This window comes from Talpa occidentalis, unplaced genomic scaffold (assembly GCF_014898055.3).
Source record: "Talpa occidentalis isolate TD23 unplaced genomic scaffold, MPIMG_talOcc4v2.1 talOcc4.2, whole genome shotgun sequence".
Lineage (NCBI taxonomy): Eukaryota > Metazoa > Chordata > Mammalia > Eulipotyphla > Talpidae > Talpa > Talpa occidentalis.
The window spans coordinates 33892408-33909771 of NW_023602073.1; the positions used below are offsets into that span (position 1 = coordinate 33892408).

The 17364-nt window shown below is 48.7% G+C and overlaps 1 protein-coding gene across 1 annotated transcript; it reads left to right on the plus strand.

Moving 5' to 3' along the window:
- Positions 1 to 14218: 14218 nt before the first annotated feature.
- Positions 14219 to 16984, plus strand: LOC119251189 (HLA class I histocompatibility antigen, A alpha chain-like). Its single transcript, XM_054698200.1, has 7 exons — positions 14219 to 14315; positions 14621 to 14890; positions 15093 to 15368; positions 15940 to 16215; positions 16338 to 16457; positions 16732 to 16764; positions 16895 to 16984. The coding sequence occupies exons 1-7, from the start codon at positions 14252 to 14254 to the stop codon at positions 16930 to 16932; spliced, it is 1077 nt and encodes a 358-aa protein (XP_054554175.1). The 5' UTR covers positions 14219 to 14251; the 3' UTR covers positions 16933 to 16984.
- Positions 16985 to 17364: the final 380 nt, after the last annotated feature.

Genomic DNA, 17364 nt, shown 5'->3' on the forward strand with positions numbered 1-17364 from the left:
TATTCATTTCCCATTTCCCCTTCCCTTGTAAATAAACCTTTTATCAACCTTTTGTGTGTGTCTGCAGTTTAGCATTAGTAAGTCCCCCTTAAGCGCATGGGTGAGGACCCACAGTCAGGAAGCCCCATTTTATACCAAGGCTTGCCCTGTAAGTTGCAAGCAGGGGGCCTTGACAGGTCACGGGCGGGCAAAAAGCTGCTCTCCTGCAGAGGGAGAAAGTTGGTGAAAAGAGGCACCTGCACAGTCACAGGTGGGCAGAGGGAGTGCTGCCCCGAGCCAGTGCAGCGACTGCACTGATATAGTCCTCTTCTGTTTTGGAGGGGTCACTCCTTGTGAGCCTTCAGTTTGTCGATGATTTTGGATAACCATGCAGAATCCGAAAATGACCAGATTCCAGGAGGGGAACTGGAGATCCAAGATGGGCTCAATCTCTGTATCTTTACCCTTAGGTCTGTGCTCCACTCCCTAGAGCATCTGATCCTGCTTGGGTCTCATGTCTTGTGATAAGGCCCTGGTGTCTGAGGGTCACGACTTAAATAGCTGGGTTAATGGTCATGTTATTTTCCTCTACCCCTATCTCCTTGTGAGTCAGGTTCTGGTTTTGGGGCACCTTCTTTTCAGCCTTTCTATTCTTGTCCTCCATCAGCAAGGGAATGAAAAGGGGTAACAGACAGGACAGGAGATTTTTTTTTTTTTTTTTTTTTTTTTTTTTTTCAGATTTAAGAGTAAGGAGGGCACAGACTGTGAGTGAGCCCAGAACTCCATGGTGTTCCATAACCTCTGAGACTAGGGGATTCAAGGAGCATTGTTGGGCTTTGGCTTGAGGGGTATTGTGGTTCTATCAGGAAGATAGGAGTTTCCTTTAATTGCACCCTAAGAGGGGTGGCAAAGACACCTCAGCCTGGCCCTGTAGTATCCCAAACACCTGGAGGGGTTGTAGCCAAAGTGGCGGGATCAGTGAGAATTAGGGCTTCCATGTTATTCCTGTCTTGTATAGCAGCAGCTGGGAGAGCCAATCGTGGCTGCAGAGGCTGCTAGTTTGGAATTTAGTCCCCCTGTCCTGTCCTAATAGAGGAAGATAGAAAAGCAAGACTGAAAACATAAACATGTGGCCTTGTAGTGAGCAAGGAAGCTGTACCGTACAGTGTCCTGGCTCAGGCTGGACATCAGTACCTTGAGGGGGACAATCGACCAGTAGTTCAGTCTGTTACAGGGCAGCCCCGATAGAAAACGGGCTGCCCACGCCTGACTGTGGGTCCTCACCCTTGCGCTTAAAAGAACTAATCAATACTCTACTGCAGGCACACTCAAAAGGTTAATAAAAGGTTTATTTACAAGGGAAGGGCAAATGAGGAAATGTACAACTCAGGGAGAAAAGTGGGAGACAAAATATTAAATGCGTCTTACCCGATCCGCCGATCTGAAATCCCAAATGGCACTCTGAGAGCTGGCCGCAAGCCAGGAGCCATGAAGCCAGGAGGCGAGTGAGAGAGAGACCCCAAGGCCCATGTGTCTGGTTTTTATACCCAACCTGGCTGCTTAACTCCACCCTCAGGTTCCAGCCACCTTCCCTTTGGTGGTGACAGGATTTGTCTTTCCCAATGTCCTGATGACTTTGGTCTGGAGTGGGGGTGGAGTCCACAAAGCCTGTATGGGATTAGCTCAGGACATCCTTTCCCCCTAACAGAAGGACTGGCCCACCACAGCCAGGCGTGGAGGGACAGTCAATTTTCCAGTGACCCTGGATGTTGTAGATGGGGCACGGTCCTGGCGGAGGGTGGGGGTCGGGGCATCATCTGGATCAGTGGCCTTTTCCGCCACATTTGAAGCAGGCTCCCAGCTGTGGTTGGTTGGGGCCCATTGTCATCCTGTCAGGTGGCAGGTGCTGCGGTGGTTGGAGGAGCAGGGCAAGGCGGTCTTAAGGCAGCTACTAGGACCTGAGCTTGAAGCTCAGCCTTCTGGAGAGTGTGGAGTTCCCTCTCTGCCCTGTCCTGTTCCTCCCGGTTGTTAAATACTGTAAAGGCCATATTCACATTTTGGGCAGATCCTGGATAGGGGTTTGAGGACCATCATCAGCCTTCTTAAGCTGTCTTTTTTTTTTTAGATTTATTTATGTATACAAGCACTGGGTACAGTCAGAAGCACAGGAGGGTGAGAGAATTCACCAGAGCCAGAGCAGGGAACAGAACAGGCAGACTGACGAAATATACTGCTGAGGGGAGCAGCGGGTGCGGCAGGAGAGGTCTGTACTACATGTGGGACCCTCGCCGGTGGCCGGAGATCGAACTGGTGCTGCAGAGGCTGCACCACCAGGGGAGGCCCTTAAGCTGTCTTTTAATGTCTGGGGCTGATTGAGATGTAAAATGGGTAGCCAGAACTGTGGCGCCTCCAGGCAAGTCAGGGTCAAGCCTGGTATGGCGCTTGAGTGCCTCCGTCAGGCAGCGGCTAAGGAGGGCAGCAGGGCTTTTTGAGGCAGACAGGGTAATCTTTGTGAGCTTAGTAAAGCTTATAGGTTTAGGTGCTGCCAGTGGGAGACCAGCTAGGAGACAGGTAATAAAACTGTCTAGGAGAGCCCAGCCCCGGGGGGGCCTGCCTGTGTCAGTCTGGTAGTCCCACCTGGCTCCGGGCTGGGAACTGCTGCAGGGCCTGGGGGCATGGCTGTGTGCCAGGGACCAGGCTCCGACAAAATGTCGTGTCAGGGGTTCCTGAAAGGATGAGACGGCGTCGGCGAAAACGAAAGGACTGAGGGGAAGGGGACGAGGTAGAATGAGGAGACACTGACACTTGGTGAGGAGCTAGTATCTTCTGCCAAGAGGCTCAGCAGTTTCTTTATTCATTATTAGTAATAAAAAAAAATACATTATCATGTGTAAGGCAGAACCAATTAGTGTATTATGTTCCCATAGACTACTGGCTCCTGCAGGTCCCATCTAGACGGTAGCCTTCAAGGTTAATAGATAAAAACCAGACTTAAGACTAAAACTTATTATTTCAGCTAGACAATTACCTAAGACAGTGGGTAGCCGCCAGTGCATCCCTATCAGCTAAAACCTAAGCATCAAAAGAATATTCTATTCGCGTGGCCTTCAGCCAGAGACCAGCTGCTACTCAGCTATCAGATCTTTTTCTACCTACAAACTTCTTAACTCAAATAGCTTCATTTAAAAACCTTCCCAAGAAACTTCAAGGGAAGGCAAAAGAAGGACCTACTATAATTGTTGTATTGTAATGCTTGTCAGGCATGTTCAATAACTTGTCTCCCATTGTCAAGTGGGCCAAATTGTTTAATAATTAGTTTCTAACAGATAATTTTCCATGTTGTTTATTTGCAGTATACTGATGCATATAATGTAGTGCCTAATGTACTTTTTGGGAAATTTTTTTCTTTTTATGACCAAGAACAAAAAGTGAAGGGATGTTAAATCTTCAGCCCCACGGTGTGAGGCACAAGGAATCTTCGGCCCCACGGTGTGAGGCCCTTTGACTTTGGCCCATGCCAGTGTCTTATCTGGCTGGGACAACAAGGCCTCCTGCAGCAGCTGTGTCAGTCAAAGGGACCTGATCTGCGTGGTCTTGGGCAGACCTAAAAACACATTCCCTTTTATTAGAGGTCAGGGTGGAAGAGAAGATAACATGTAATCATGACTTGTAAGGTCATAGGCTTGGGTAAGATAACAACATTTTTGGGTGTAGGTAGTGAAAGAGACAAGACGCTTTCAATCTGGGAGAGGTTAGACAGAGAAAGGAACATGGACTCTAACTCCTCCTTCAGTTCCACCCACTTCCCTGAGGGGAGGGACAAGAGGATAAGCAGGAGAGAGGGTGTGGGGCTAGGAGGTGAAAAGAAAGGGGTGGGAGGGAATGGATTGGGGAGCTGGAGGAGGAGAAGATAGAGAATTTGGAGGATCAGAGAATGCAGAAGAGGGGTCCGGAGAGGGCGCGAAGAGTCTGAGAGGAGTCTCGAGATTTTGAAAGTAGGGCAGATTTTCAGGAGGGAGGGACCGGGCGGAGTGCAAGAGAAAGACAGCCTGGGCCTAAGGGAATTTCAGGTCACTTTTTCTGCCTACGGCAAAGGTTGTCTAAGTCCGTTAGAATTTTGGTGTCAAAAGAGCCCATTTCCGGCCACCTAGAGCCACTGTCCAGTTCATATTTGGGCCAGGCCGTGGTGCAATAAAAAATGAGGCGCTTAGGTCTCACATCTGGTTTTAAATGTACAGGGCCAAGGGCCTTTAGGAGGCACCCCAAGGGGGTGTCTGCCGGAATGTGGGATTGCGTTGACCCCATAGGGAGTGTCCCTCTTAGGATCTCAAATGGAGGGTCGGGGAGGGAGGCCGGCGTCCCAGTGTCCCTGGCCTGATCCTCAGGGAATAGAGCGGGAGAGTGAAAGGGGAAGGCGGCGTCCCGCCGTCCTCTTTACCACCAAGAAATAGGATGGGTCATTTTGTTATAGCACAGGGAGAGGGGCAGCCCAAACCCCGCAAACCTGCCTATTCTAAATGGGTTCTGCCATCCGCCGCATCAACACAAAACATAGGAGACTTTAATGGGAAGGAACTTTAATACGATTTGGAAACAATACAGGAAAGGCAAAGAATATAGTTTCTAAATCAAGCACCCAAAGTTACCCGTCCCCTCATGGGTAAAACTCTGTCCAAATGGGATTGGCCCAGAGCAAGGCCCCAAAGCCTGTCACAAGTCTAAGGCATCTTCCAGTGGGGACCCACAGAAAAGGGTCAGAAACAACCAGACAAGCCCGGAAGGAAAAGAGCAAAATCAACATCAAGATAAAAGCTGCCATTGACACCTCCCCACGGGTCTCACCCACATCTGTGTCACCCAGTCCACGACCAAAAGACAAGGAAGTTTCTTCACGTGTCTCTCGGCTCCATGCGCCTCCTCCAGGTCTCCTTCTGGCTCCATCCTGCTTCCTTTCTCAGTCTCCTCTGCAACTTCTTCTCTTCCTGCTCAGCTCCACCCTCCCTTGGGTGGGGCAGGAAACCTGGAACCTCTCTCTTTCCTGGGACAACCCTGTTACAGTTCCCCTAAGGGGATGTCTCACCTCAAAGGGAGCCCCAAATGGAAAGCACGGATCAGGAGGGGGTAGCGATCGCTGAATAAAAGAGAAGACACCTCCGTGATCCAAGGGACCCTAGAGGCAACAGCTCACCCTGGGAGAGTCAAGAGCCAAGAGCTGGTGGTCCACAGGCTGGCCGGGTCTTTTATTTCTTCGCGATTATTAGGCGAAGTACCGTAGGAAGAGAAGGTGGGCCAACAGGAGGAAGAGGAGGATGGCCCCTCCAAGGGAGATGGGAAGAAGAAGTTGTTGAAGCAGAAGTGGCCACATGGATTGGAGTTACCAGGGAAGCCCAGTAAGGGACTAGAGCAAGTCCCTGCTCCGCTCACGTGGCATGAGAGGCAGCGACGGCCCGTTCTCCCACAGGGAGGGTGCCCCGGGTCGTGTACCGGTGGCTGTTAAGCCTTAGTGAGCTCAGAGGGGTTCCTGGCTTCCAGTTCCACAGGGAAAGGTAGAGAGTGAACAAGAGGGAAGGTGGAGGGTTTTGGACGGGGCAGGGTCCCCACGCGGGATCGAACCCGTTCCCGGCCAATGCACCAGATGAAAGGTTCGGAGCGGTAAAGAAAAGGAGAGCCAGGCTAAATTTCTTAAAGGAAGGGAAAATTTATGGCGCCCCAGGAGGACCTCAGGGACCTAAGGTGGGGGACCATGAAGCCGCACACGTTGGCCGGGGGAAGCAGGCTTTTATAGGGTGAGGAGAGGTCAGGTGGGAGACTGGGTTTGTAGGTTGCTGAAAAGATTTGTAGGGCGGGGAGGGGTGGTTCATTGTCTGAATCCTCTAGGCAGGCTTCCACATTCCTATTCCCAGGTGGGCTTCCTGGTGGGTTTTTGCATTCAGGCCTCCTGCATGAAACTTTCAGTAGTGAAACAATAGGTAACTTTTTTAAAAAAAAAATCTTACAATTGTATGATTATCCTTACATTTACAGAAAGTTACTTCTGTAAAATAAATACTTTGTTCTCATACATCGGTTATTAATATTCTAAAGTAAAGAAGTAATAATGCCGGGGACCAGACTCAGCAAACTGTCCTGTTGTTAGGGTGAAAGGATATTCTGAGCTAATCCCATACAGGCTTTGTGGACTCCACCCCCACTCCAGACCAAAGTCATCAGGACATTGGGAAAGACAAATCCCGTCACCACCAAAGGGAAGGTGGCTGCGACCTGAGGGTGGAGTTAAGCAGCCAGGTTGGGTATAAAAACCAGACACGTGGGCCTTGGGGTCTTTCCCTCTGTTGCTCGCCTCTTGGCTTCACGGCTCCTGGCTTGCAGCCAGCTCTCAGAGTGCCTTTGGGATTCCAGATTGGCGGATCGGGTAGGACGCATTTAAAACTTTGTCTCCCATTTTTCTCCCTGAGCTGTACATTTCCTCATTTCCCCTTCCCTTGTAAATAAACCTTTTATTAACCTTTCACGTGTGCCTGCAGTAGAGCATTGATAAGTCCTTTTAAGCGCATGGGTGAGGACCCACAGTCAGGCACCCCATTTTGTATCAGGGCTGCCCTACAACAGTTTGGTGCCCTGCGTGGTTTCCAAGTTACACCCGCAGTTGACCAGCTTAGTAACATTCCTTGCGTTGGTCACCATAAGCGCACTAGTTCTGCAGGACTTGCAGTATAATATTTGTCTCAAGTCCTGAAAAGTCTGTTTTTTAGCCTGTGCGTACAGCCCTTGTGGGTGCGTTTTTGACTTAAATATGGCCTCAACCATGAGCTTATACAGTTTCATTCCTAGCTTGAGTTCTTTCAGTTTCCTTCCAGCCTTGAATTTGAGTAGCCTTCTTCCATTAAATATCACCACCAGTATTATTAATGTAAATAATTTGATGAAGCCTGGCGTATGGCACATGATTTTGCTATTGTATACATACATGGGTGGTTTACAAGCCATCCCTTTACAGTCTGTGCTACTGGGTGTTTTTTTTTGGTAATATGTGTGAGCGCCATTTGCTACAGTCTTATTTCTATGAGAGGTAGATGTTCTACTTCACAAACAGAATGTGCAACAACACATTCAGGCTCTTAACTTAGCCACACAACAACAAATTTAGGCTTTTAATGTGGCCATACAACAATAACATCAGGCCTTTGATTTAACTATTAAGTGCATGAGGGAGGAGAACCGTAACATCTTTGAGTCAGTTTATAAAAGCAAACAAGATCAAGCTTTTAAAGGTATGCAGGAGTGGATAGAGGTTGCCTTCCATAAATTGGATATGGTGGAAGCTCGGCTTATGGCACAGAGAAAGGATAAACCTTCCCCTTCCCATGAGGACTGCCAGAGGGCAGAGTTAGGAGAGGAGGAGCATCATATTTTAAATACTTTAAATACATCAGGACAAAATCCTCATCCATGTGACAAGGCCCCTCCCGTGCAGACTCCTGAGGCTTCACAGCCTCCACTGCCCTCTGGGGAGGAAACTAAAATGGCGTCTCCTCCCCACACTAGACTCAGCACCCATTTTGACAGGAAGGATCACCCTGAGGCAGGACAGTTTCCCCTTCGCCAGATGCCAATGGGTGGCTTGAATAAACATGGGTGAACTGCTCGGTACTTTTGGTCGCACCATTCTTTCAGTACTGTGGACCTCCTAAGTTGGAGGAGCTCTGTTTCCTCGTACCGGCAGGCTCCTAAGAGGATGGCAAACTTGTTTGCCTCTATCTTCGCCTCCCACTGCCCAAACTGGGCAGATATACAGTCCATGCTGCATACTTTATTAACTCTGGATGAGCAGAGGATGGTATTCAGGAAAGCCAGGGAGGAGGCTGACCGTCTCCACCAACAGGATAGGCAGTCCCCAGAGCCAGAGGTTGTTGTCCCAGAGGAAGATCCTGGAAGGGACCCTAACAATGGAGGAACAACGATGTTGGATCTGTATAAAAAATGTTTATTGGTAGGACTGCAGCAGGGAATCCCCAAACAAAAAAACTTTAACAAAATATTACAACTAGAACAAGGAGCTAATGAGGATCCATCAAAGTTTCTTGACAGAATTATTCAAACGTACACTAACCACATGGATATAAACCCAGATGCCCCAGAAAATTCTCGTCTGATCACTATGGCATTCATTACCCATAGTGCCCCAGACATAAAGAAAAAGTTAGCTAAGGTGGATGGCGTCACAGAGATGAGTCTGTCCCAGATAGTGGACCTGGCATTTAGGGTTTATAATAATAGAGAGGACAGGAGACCAAAACCTGTGATTGTTTTCTTACAAAGAGAGCACAAAACAGGGTTTCAGGGAAACAGTAATGGACAGAAACGTGAACCCCTAGGAAGAAATCAGTGTGCTTTCTGTAGGGAAGAGGGACATTGGAAGTACAGTTGTCCCAGATAACAGGGAAGCAGCAGACGCAATAATTACAGAAGGCAGGATAGAAGACTGAGGACACCACGATATGATGATTCACACAGGGGTTACAGGAGGGAATATAGAAGGAGTACACAGAACCAGGAACCAAGGAGAGAGGAAAGAAGACAAATGTAAGCACAGAGTAGAGGCTCAGATGATGATATGGAATACGGACAGAGAAGGAAACGAGAGCCCAACACAGAGGAAAGGAGACAAATGACAGCACAGGGTAGAGCCTCAGGTGAAGATAGGAGGGAATATAGACAGAGTGGAAGGAATCTAGAGCCAAGTGAAGAGGAAAGGAGACAGATGATAGTTCATTGAGAAGGTTCAGATAAAGAATAGGGGTGCCCTTGGGCCTCCCCGGTGGCACAGCGGTTGAGCGCTGGGTTGCGAAGCTGCCTGCGGCCTCTGCAGCGCCGGTTCGATCCCTGGCTGCTCCCCGGCCACCGGAGGAGGGTCCCACATGGCGCGCGGACCTCTCCTGCTGCCCGCTGCTCCCCTCAGCGGTGTGCTTCGGTCCTTCTGCCTGCTCTGCTCCCCGCTCTGGCTCTGGTGGATTCTCTCGCCCTCCCGCGCTTCTGACTGTGCCCAGTGCTTGTATGTATAAATAAATAAATAAATAAATAAATAAATAAATAAATAAATAAATAAATAAATAAAATCTTTAAAAAAAAAAAAAAAGAATAGGGGTGCCCGGGCGCTCCACTAGATCAAAAAGCCCAGAAGGAACTGACCTTAAGACGAAGTCCCATTGGTCTTGTGAACCCATTGAGGACTTGAGATATTTGTTTAAGAAAAAGACCAAAAACTTGAATATTACTGATTTCTTTTCCAGTTATTGTTGCAGGATACCCAAGGACTCACTTTTTCTGAAGAAACCCTGAGGAAACTAACATGCTCTAACCAATCTTCCTTTCAAAATTTAGGAGATGTGAAATAACATCTAGGATCATGCATATGCTATCATTATTTTTTTTTTTTTTACACAGAAAGGCTTTCAATCTTGATTTTGGTATTTCCTTTTAACTTTTTGTTTTTAACTTTGAGATTTTTTTTTCTTTCCTCTGCTTGTTTTTTGTTACTTTGGCCTATGAGTGAAACTGCAGTTGTATGAGATATCCCACGCATGATAAATGGTAACTAAAGAGCTCTTTGTGTCTATATGTTGTATGTTTGTATGTCCTTTCCTTGTGTCCTTTTCTTGGCCTCCAGGGGTTGACAAATTGGTATACATGGTGCCCACAGACATTGAAGAAGAAAAATAAAAGAGTCTCCATTTATGAGGAAACACAAAGGTTATGGTTTCATTGTCATCATTGTACTACTGAACTAAGTTGGTGCCTTCATAGAGATTGAACATTGTTGTTTCTCTTATTTTTCTGATATTTATGGCAAAGCTTCCCAGAAATCTAAATTCAAGTACAAATTTGGTAGCCTGTCATTTGGCTGATGCAAGGAAATTTTGTGGAACCTCAGTAGAGCTCCTGAGACACTCCACAAAGTTTCTCCCTTTCCTTCTGGGAAAGGCATTAGATGAATTTGTTCTATTTGGCTTATCTAGTAGAGTAAAACTAGAAGGGAAGCATTGTCACTTGGGAAAATGGGTAACACCTTGACCTGATATGAATGTAAATTGTCAATGATGATTGTCACCTTGTAATATTGTATACTTCAATTGTTTAATATCTACAGAAATTGTTTCTGGAAATATAGGGAGAAAAGGTCTCAACAGATTCCTATTGATGGAACTGTTGAGAGTAAAACTTTCCTACTAAAGACTGAATAGACTTGGAAATACACCTGATATTTACTAAGTTTTCTTTGACATAATACTGGTAAATTTTTGCATTTTGTTCTGAATCCACAAAGTTTTCTTGTTTTGGTGACTGGGATCTGCAGCAAGGTTGCAATTTTTTTTTTTTTTTCCAGCAAAGCTAACTTGTGTTTGCATTTTCTCTCCCCTTGATACCAACACAGCATAAAATAGTGGTAGTAATCTTTTACTACTTAGCTCAGAGTCTGTTTTTGCATAACTTCCACAGGGATTTTGTCTGCTTAAACTGAAAAAATTGGACATAAGTTTCATTGTGTGGCTTTGTGTGGAGTTCTTCCAGAAAGTTGAAGCAGAGCTGAACCAAGAAGAAGAGAACCTGTTTGCTTTGTTCGTAGGGTTCCAGAGACCTCCAAAGAAGGTGAGGAAGCTGCCTCCATTGGCAGGATTGGACAGCCCAGCCAACAAAAAGTCCCTGGTACCCTCGAGAAGAGGAAAGCCCAGGTGGAGTCTGATGAGACCAACTTTGTTCCTGAAGCCTACATGGACCAGATGTCCACAGTTCACTCTGATCCTATATGGAGTATTCCAACAAAGTCAGCTAAAATTGCTGCTTAGTTATTCTGCCCTGTGATTTTATGCAAAAATAGGTAATATGGTTTAAAAGTACCTTTACTTTGAAAACTTTTGCTATGCTGTTCAAAAATTTGGGATTAAGGTTGAGAGAATTTGTTTTTACATAAGTTAAACCATTTTAAGATTTTTTTTCCTGTGATCTTGACATATTTGCTGTCTTGTTCTGGCTAATGCCTCCAGATGTTTTGTTTTTGGCTTTGACTGATGAACTGTTTTTCCAGGAATGGAGGACTTTTGCTTTCCACAACGGACAATACCTGGAGGGACTGGTTTTCCTTCACACTTGAACCCTGGAATTTTTTCATCTGAGACAATATCCCAGCATCCATATATTTGATATTCATCACCATGGAAATGGTGGCAAAAAGTGAAAGGGGGGAATTGTTAGGGGAAAAGGATGTTCTTTGCTAATCCCATACAGGCTTTGTGGACTCCACCCCACTCCAGACCAAAGTCATCAAGACATTGGGAAAGACAAATCCTGTCACCACCAAAGGGAAGGTGGCTGGGACCTGAGGGTGGAGTTAAGCAGCCAGGTTGGGTATAAAAAACAGACACGTGGGCCTTGGGGTCTCTTGCTCTGTCGCTCCCCTCCTGGCTTCAGGGCTCCTGGCTTGCGGCCAGCTCTCAGAGTGCCATTTGGGATTCCAGATTGGCGGATCGGGTAGGATGCATTTAAAACTTTGTCTCCCATTTTTCTCCCTGAGCTGTACATTTCCTCATCTGCCCTTCCCTTGTAAATAAACCTTTCATTAACCTTTTGTGTGTGCCTGCAGGAGAGTATTAAGTCCTTTTAAGTACGCGGGTGAGGACCCACAGTCAGGCACTCTGTTTTGTATTGGGGCTGCCCTATAACACTGTCAGGGGTTCCTGTAAGGATGAGAGTGCACAGAAAAATCTGAGGGATTAGGGGGAGGAGGAGTGAGGAGATGCAAACACTTGATCAGGGTGCAGACATCATCCTGCTGAGGGTCTCAGCAGCCCTTTATTTATTCATTACAAGCAAACAAAGTACACAAGCATATGTATAAGAGTAGGAAGATAACAATCATCACATCTTCCTCTAGAACAGCCAGGGGTTTATTTGCCCTTCAGCAGAGGTTGTAACATTCTTTATTTTGAAGAAGGCACAGTTGCTAAACAAAAGTGTTCTTAGAATAGTCATTTATCTTAAACAATCATTTTATTACTAGCAAAAACTTACGTGACTGAAGCTAACATTTCTATGTTTACCATGGTGAAGGGTTAACTAAGGGCTGGGGAAACAAAGGAAGTTACTTGGGGGACAGAAGACAGAGGGATTTTTTCTAACTAACCTATAAAGTTTAGACTAACATATAACCATTTGATTAAAGCAAAAAACAGAAGGCTTTTAAATAGAAATCATTATCTAATAGTGTTAGGGGGAAAAGGATGTCCTAAAGTTAATTTCATACAGGCTTTGTGAACTCCACCCCCACCCCAGGCCAAAGCCATCAGGATATTGGGAAAGACAACTCCCATCACCACCAAATGGAAGGTTGCTGGAACCTGAGGGTGGCGTTAAGCAACCAGGTTTGGTATAAAACCAGACACATGGGTTTTGGGTGGTTCCCTTTTGTCTCTATGCCAGCTCATGGCTCCCAGCCAGCTCTCGGAGTGCCATTGGGTTTCCAGGTCAGCTGATTGGTAGGACACATTTAAGACTTTATTTCTCTATTTTCTCTCTGAATTGTACATTTCTTCATTTCCCTTTCCCTTGTAAATAAACCTTTTATTAACATTTTGTGTGTGCCTGTAGTGGAGTATTAATAAGTCCCTTTTAATCGTGCAGGTGAGGACCCACAGCTAGGCAACCCATTTTATATCAGGGCTGCTCCATAACAGTTTGGCGCCCAATGTGGTTTCCAAGCTACACCTGTGGTTGACCAGCCCAAAGTAACTTTCCTTTTGTTGGTCCCGTAACAATAGTATATTGTTTTAATAAGATATTGATTCAATATTTAGGAACCAAGTGTCTGGAGGGCATCAATGCCAGCAAGCTGCACTGACTCTTCCCTAGCCCCAAGCTCTCAATTAAGGGAGGAATTTTCCTAATCTAATAGAATAGTTTTTCTTCCTATTACTCCTATACTTATCGAGTCAGCCTAGTTTCCATATCTAACTTTTAGATCAAGGGAAAATTCCTTTTTCTGTAAGATTGCTGATTGTTGTTTTAAGGAACTACAAATATTTCATCAGAGGCAGGGCCGGAGATGGTTATAGCTTTTGGTTCTCAGAATGGTTAATACCTGACATATCAGTAGTTGTAACATTGACTATTTCCAAGTGCATTATTTGTGCTGTCAAGGTTAGTAGCTTAACCAGTCACAAAATTGTTGTTGGCTTATTCTTGAATGCATACTCTAACAGCTACCATACCCATTGTCACTGGAAGGGAACTGCAAAGGAAAAGGGAACTGTTAAGGAAAAGGGAATCTTTCCCTGTAAAATAGCCATAGATGTGGAAATGTCAATAAAAGACAAGTTTGCTTCCTTAGTAAGCATATCTAAACAAGGCCTGGCAGCCTGCTAGGCTGGTTGTTCTCCTGGGCCAGTCTCAAAGATCTGCATCCTTCCCCTATTCCTGTGTCAAGAATTTGTATGCTAACTAACCAATGTTATCAATGAATCAGGGGATCAAACCGGTGCTGCAGAGGCTGCAGGCAGCTTTGCAACCCATCGCTCAACTGCTGAGCCACCGCCACCTGGGAGGCCCTGCAATTTTACTTTTAAATGCGTTTTTTAACAATGGTAGAAACTAGCCATAAACAAATGAGAATCTAGCAGGAGTCAGCTAAGGAGATTCCTGACTTTTTCAGGAATCTGTGCTACGCTGGGACCCTTGTCAGTCGACGTGAGTAGCATGGTTCCCAGCATAATAACATCTTTTTGAAAGGTTTTATTCTAGTAAAGTTAATATTTAAAGCTATAACCCACATAAAAATATTATGCATGGGATACATAATAATTTGTGAGACTATAGAGACATCCTGAAAGAAAAATGTTTGAGAATCGCTGACCCAATTCCTGGGCCTGGATTCAGGGAGACGGTGTGACAAAGGTCTTGGTGCAGGAGAGGAGGGGGCAGCAAAGTCCCAGGTCTGCGCGGGGGTGGCCGTGGGGGGTGTGGCTCTCAAGGTCTCAGTCCCCAGGGCGCTCTCTGGGGCTGGAAGGGGACTGTTGGGGCTTCCTCATCTCCCCAGTTTCACGTGTCACAGCCTGGGCGGGTCCTCCCTCCTGGATACTGGTGACTCACCCCAGGGCTCACTCCCCATTGCCTGGAGGTCTCCAGAGCAGCCAATCAGCAGCCCCGCGGCTCCCGTTCCAAAGCCCTCGCCCGCCCGCCGGGACTCCGTCTCCCCAGCCCGGGTGGAGGCGCGTCCTGGGGGATGGGGGGCGCAGCCCTCCTGCTCCTGCTCGCGGGGGCCGCGGCCCCGAGGGAGACCCGGGCGGGTGAGTGCGGGTCGGGAGGGGACAGGGCGCTCCCAGAGGCGGGAGCGAGGGCGCGGGCGGGCGTGGGAAAGGCGCGACCTCGCCGCCGCCCTAGTTGTCCCCCCACCTAGGCCCGCCCCGTCCTGGCCCCTTTCCGTCCCCCGAGACCCCAGCCTCCTCTGGCCCCCGAGTCCCGGCCATGTTCGTCCCGCAGCCGCTTTTCGCTCTCACTCGTCTTTCACCCACTTTCTGTCTCGTGGGCGCCCCCCGGGACTCGAGCCCCCGAAGGGGAGAAGAATAGCCCGGGTCTCCCCTCCCGCCCCCAGGCCCCCACTCCCTGAGGTTTTTCTGCATCGTGATGTCCCGGCCCGGCCACGGGGAGCCCCGGTACATCTCCGTAGGCTACGTGGACGACACGCAGTTCGCGCGGTTCGACAGCGACTCCCCGGACCAGAGTGTGGAGCTGTGGGATCCCTGGGCCAAGCTGGCGTTTCAGGAGGACTGCGTCGAGGAGACGTGGAACCTAAGGAACAACACACTGTGGTTCCGAGCGCAGCTGGACTCCCTGCGCGGCCTCTACAACCAGAGCGAGACCGGTGAGCTGGCGCGGGTCCGGGCCGGGTCAGCACCCCCATCCCCACGGACGGGGGTCGCTCAGGGTCTCCCCCTCCAGGCTTCTCTGCAACCTGCCCGGGAACAGCCTGCGGGACTTTCACCCCGTTTCATTCTGTTTAGTTTATTCCCGGCGGGAGGGGGCGCGGGCGTGGTGACCGCGGGGTGACTCTGGGGCCGGGACAGGCTCTCACACCTTCCAGAGGATGTCTGGCTGCGACGTGGGGCCCGACGGGCTCTTCCTCCGCGCGTACAGACAGTTCGCCTATGATGGCGCCGATTACCTGGCCCTGAACCGGGACCTGCGCTCCTGGACCGCGGCGGACACGGCCGCTCAGATCTCCCGGCGCGAGTGGGAGGCCCGGGGTGAGGCAGAGAAATTCAGGAAGTATGTGGAGGACAAATACTTGAGGTGGCTGCTCAGATTCCTGGAGTCCGGGAAGGAGACTCTGCAGCGCACGGGTAAGAGGGGCCTGGAGGCCTCCCGGGCCCCCCCTGCCTGGAGTCACTGCGGGAAATGAGTCCTCTCTCTAGTCCCGAGAGGGGGGCTCCCCTGGGTTTCATGTTCTGCACTGGAGAGACTCCCAGAGACTCCTGGTTCTCCTGAAGGACAGGGAAGGGATCCCGTCTCTCCTGAGAAAGACAGACAGTCCCTGACATCACACGTCACCGGGTCCTTTTGACCAGGGGCCTGTTTGGGAACCACGAGTTTCTCTCTCAGTCTTGTTTCTGGTCTGAGAACATTTTCAGTTATGTGATTCCTGCTTTTCTGTCATTCACCTCTTCCCTCCCCCCTCGTCAGAAATAAAGTCTGTGTTCCACTCCTAGCCTGGACTTTTATCCTGATTCTAGAACTTTCTAAGGAATAAGAGAATCTCATAGATTCCCCTCCCCCCCACTTCCCTGCTTTTTACATTTTATGTTTCTTCCTTCCAAACCAGTTGTCCTGTCCATTCCAAAGATGGTCACATGAGGATACTTCAATGTCCATGGAGGACACCCAAAGTGTGAATTTTCTGATTTACCCCCTCAGATCCCCCAAAGACACGCATGACCCACCACCCCACCTCTGAGCATGAGGTCACCCTGAAGTGCTGGGCCCTGGGCTTCTACCCTGCGGACATCACCCTGACCTGGCAGCGAGATGGGGAGGACCTGACCCAGGAGATGGAGCTGGTGGAGACCAGGCCTGGGGGAGATGGAACCTTCCAGAAGTGGGCGGCTGTGGAGATGCCTTCTGGAGAGGAGCAGAGATACACGTGCCACGTGCAGCATGAGGGGCTCCTGGAGCCACAAGTCCTGAGATGGAGTAAGGAGGGGACATGGGTACTTAGCTTCTGCCTGGAAGAATCAGGACCCCTTCTGGAAAACCTCTAGTGGCTCAGGATGGGGGACCTGGGGCTCAGGGTCTCAATCTCCCTTCCCTTCCAGTGCCCCCTCCTCAGTCCTCCATTTCCACCTTTGGTATCATTGCTGGCCTGGTTCTCCTTGGAGCTGTGCTCACTGGAGCTGCGGTGGCTGCAGCTGTGATGTGGAGGAAGAAGCGCTCAGGTAGGGAAGGGAGTGGGGCATCTTGTCCACCGAGGGCTTTCACGTCCCAGGGAGAACTTGCCCTGCCTGGTTAATGGGAAGTACCATCCACACACACGTGTGTTGCCCAGAGGGCATTTGGTCCAGTCCCCCCTCACCTCCTTTCATTTCTCCCAGTCCTGACCTGGGTCTTTACTCACAGTTCTGGAAACTTCCCTGTTCTGCAGGATTTGAAGATTCCTTTAGGCTTCTGACCTGACTCCTCCCTGGTCTCACATGATGTCTCTTCCCACAGGTGGAAAAAGAGGAAACTACCCTGAGGCTGCAGGTAAGTGTGGATCAGGGATTGGATCCCTGAGCCCCTGGGGACAGTATAGGTGGATTCAATGGGAGAGTCACCCCCATCAGTCCCTCCTGTGATCTCCTCTCTGACCAGGTTCTGTTTTGTTTTCCCCCAGGCAATGACAGTACCTCTGATGTGTGTCTTAACCCCTAAAGTGTCCTTCAAAATAAATCTGATTGAATAAAATTATTCCTATTGTTTTCAGATTCCATTTAATTTTGCTGTTTGCTTTTATTTTTTTCGCACTATCTCCAGAGCAGTGTCTGCAGGGTCACGGCACAGAGGGGCTGTCCAGCAGCCTGGAGGTGTGAGCAGGCCTGACTCTGACACGCCTACAGGGAGTGGGGCCCTGGAGCCCCAGAATCAGCCCCCAGGGCTGGCCCTCCAGGGCAGCGCAGGCCTTGCTCTGCCCTCCTCTTGGCTCTAGCATTGGTGGAGTTGATGATATTCTGGCTCAGGAAATGGGGGCCTCCTCCAAACATCTGTCTTTTCTTCATCTCTCTCCTTCATCAGCCTGAGTATGTGTGTTTGAGTCACACCAGCCCTGCACGGACAGGAAAAGGCCCAAAACGAATAATTTAGTGG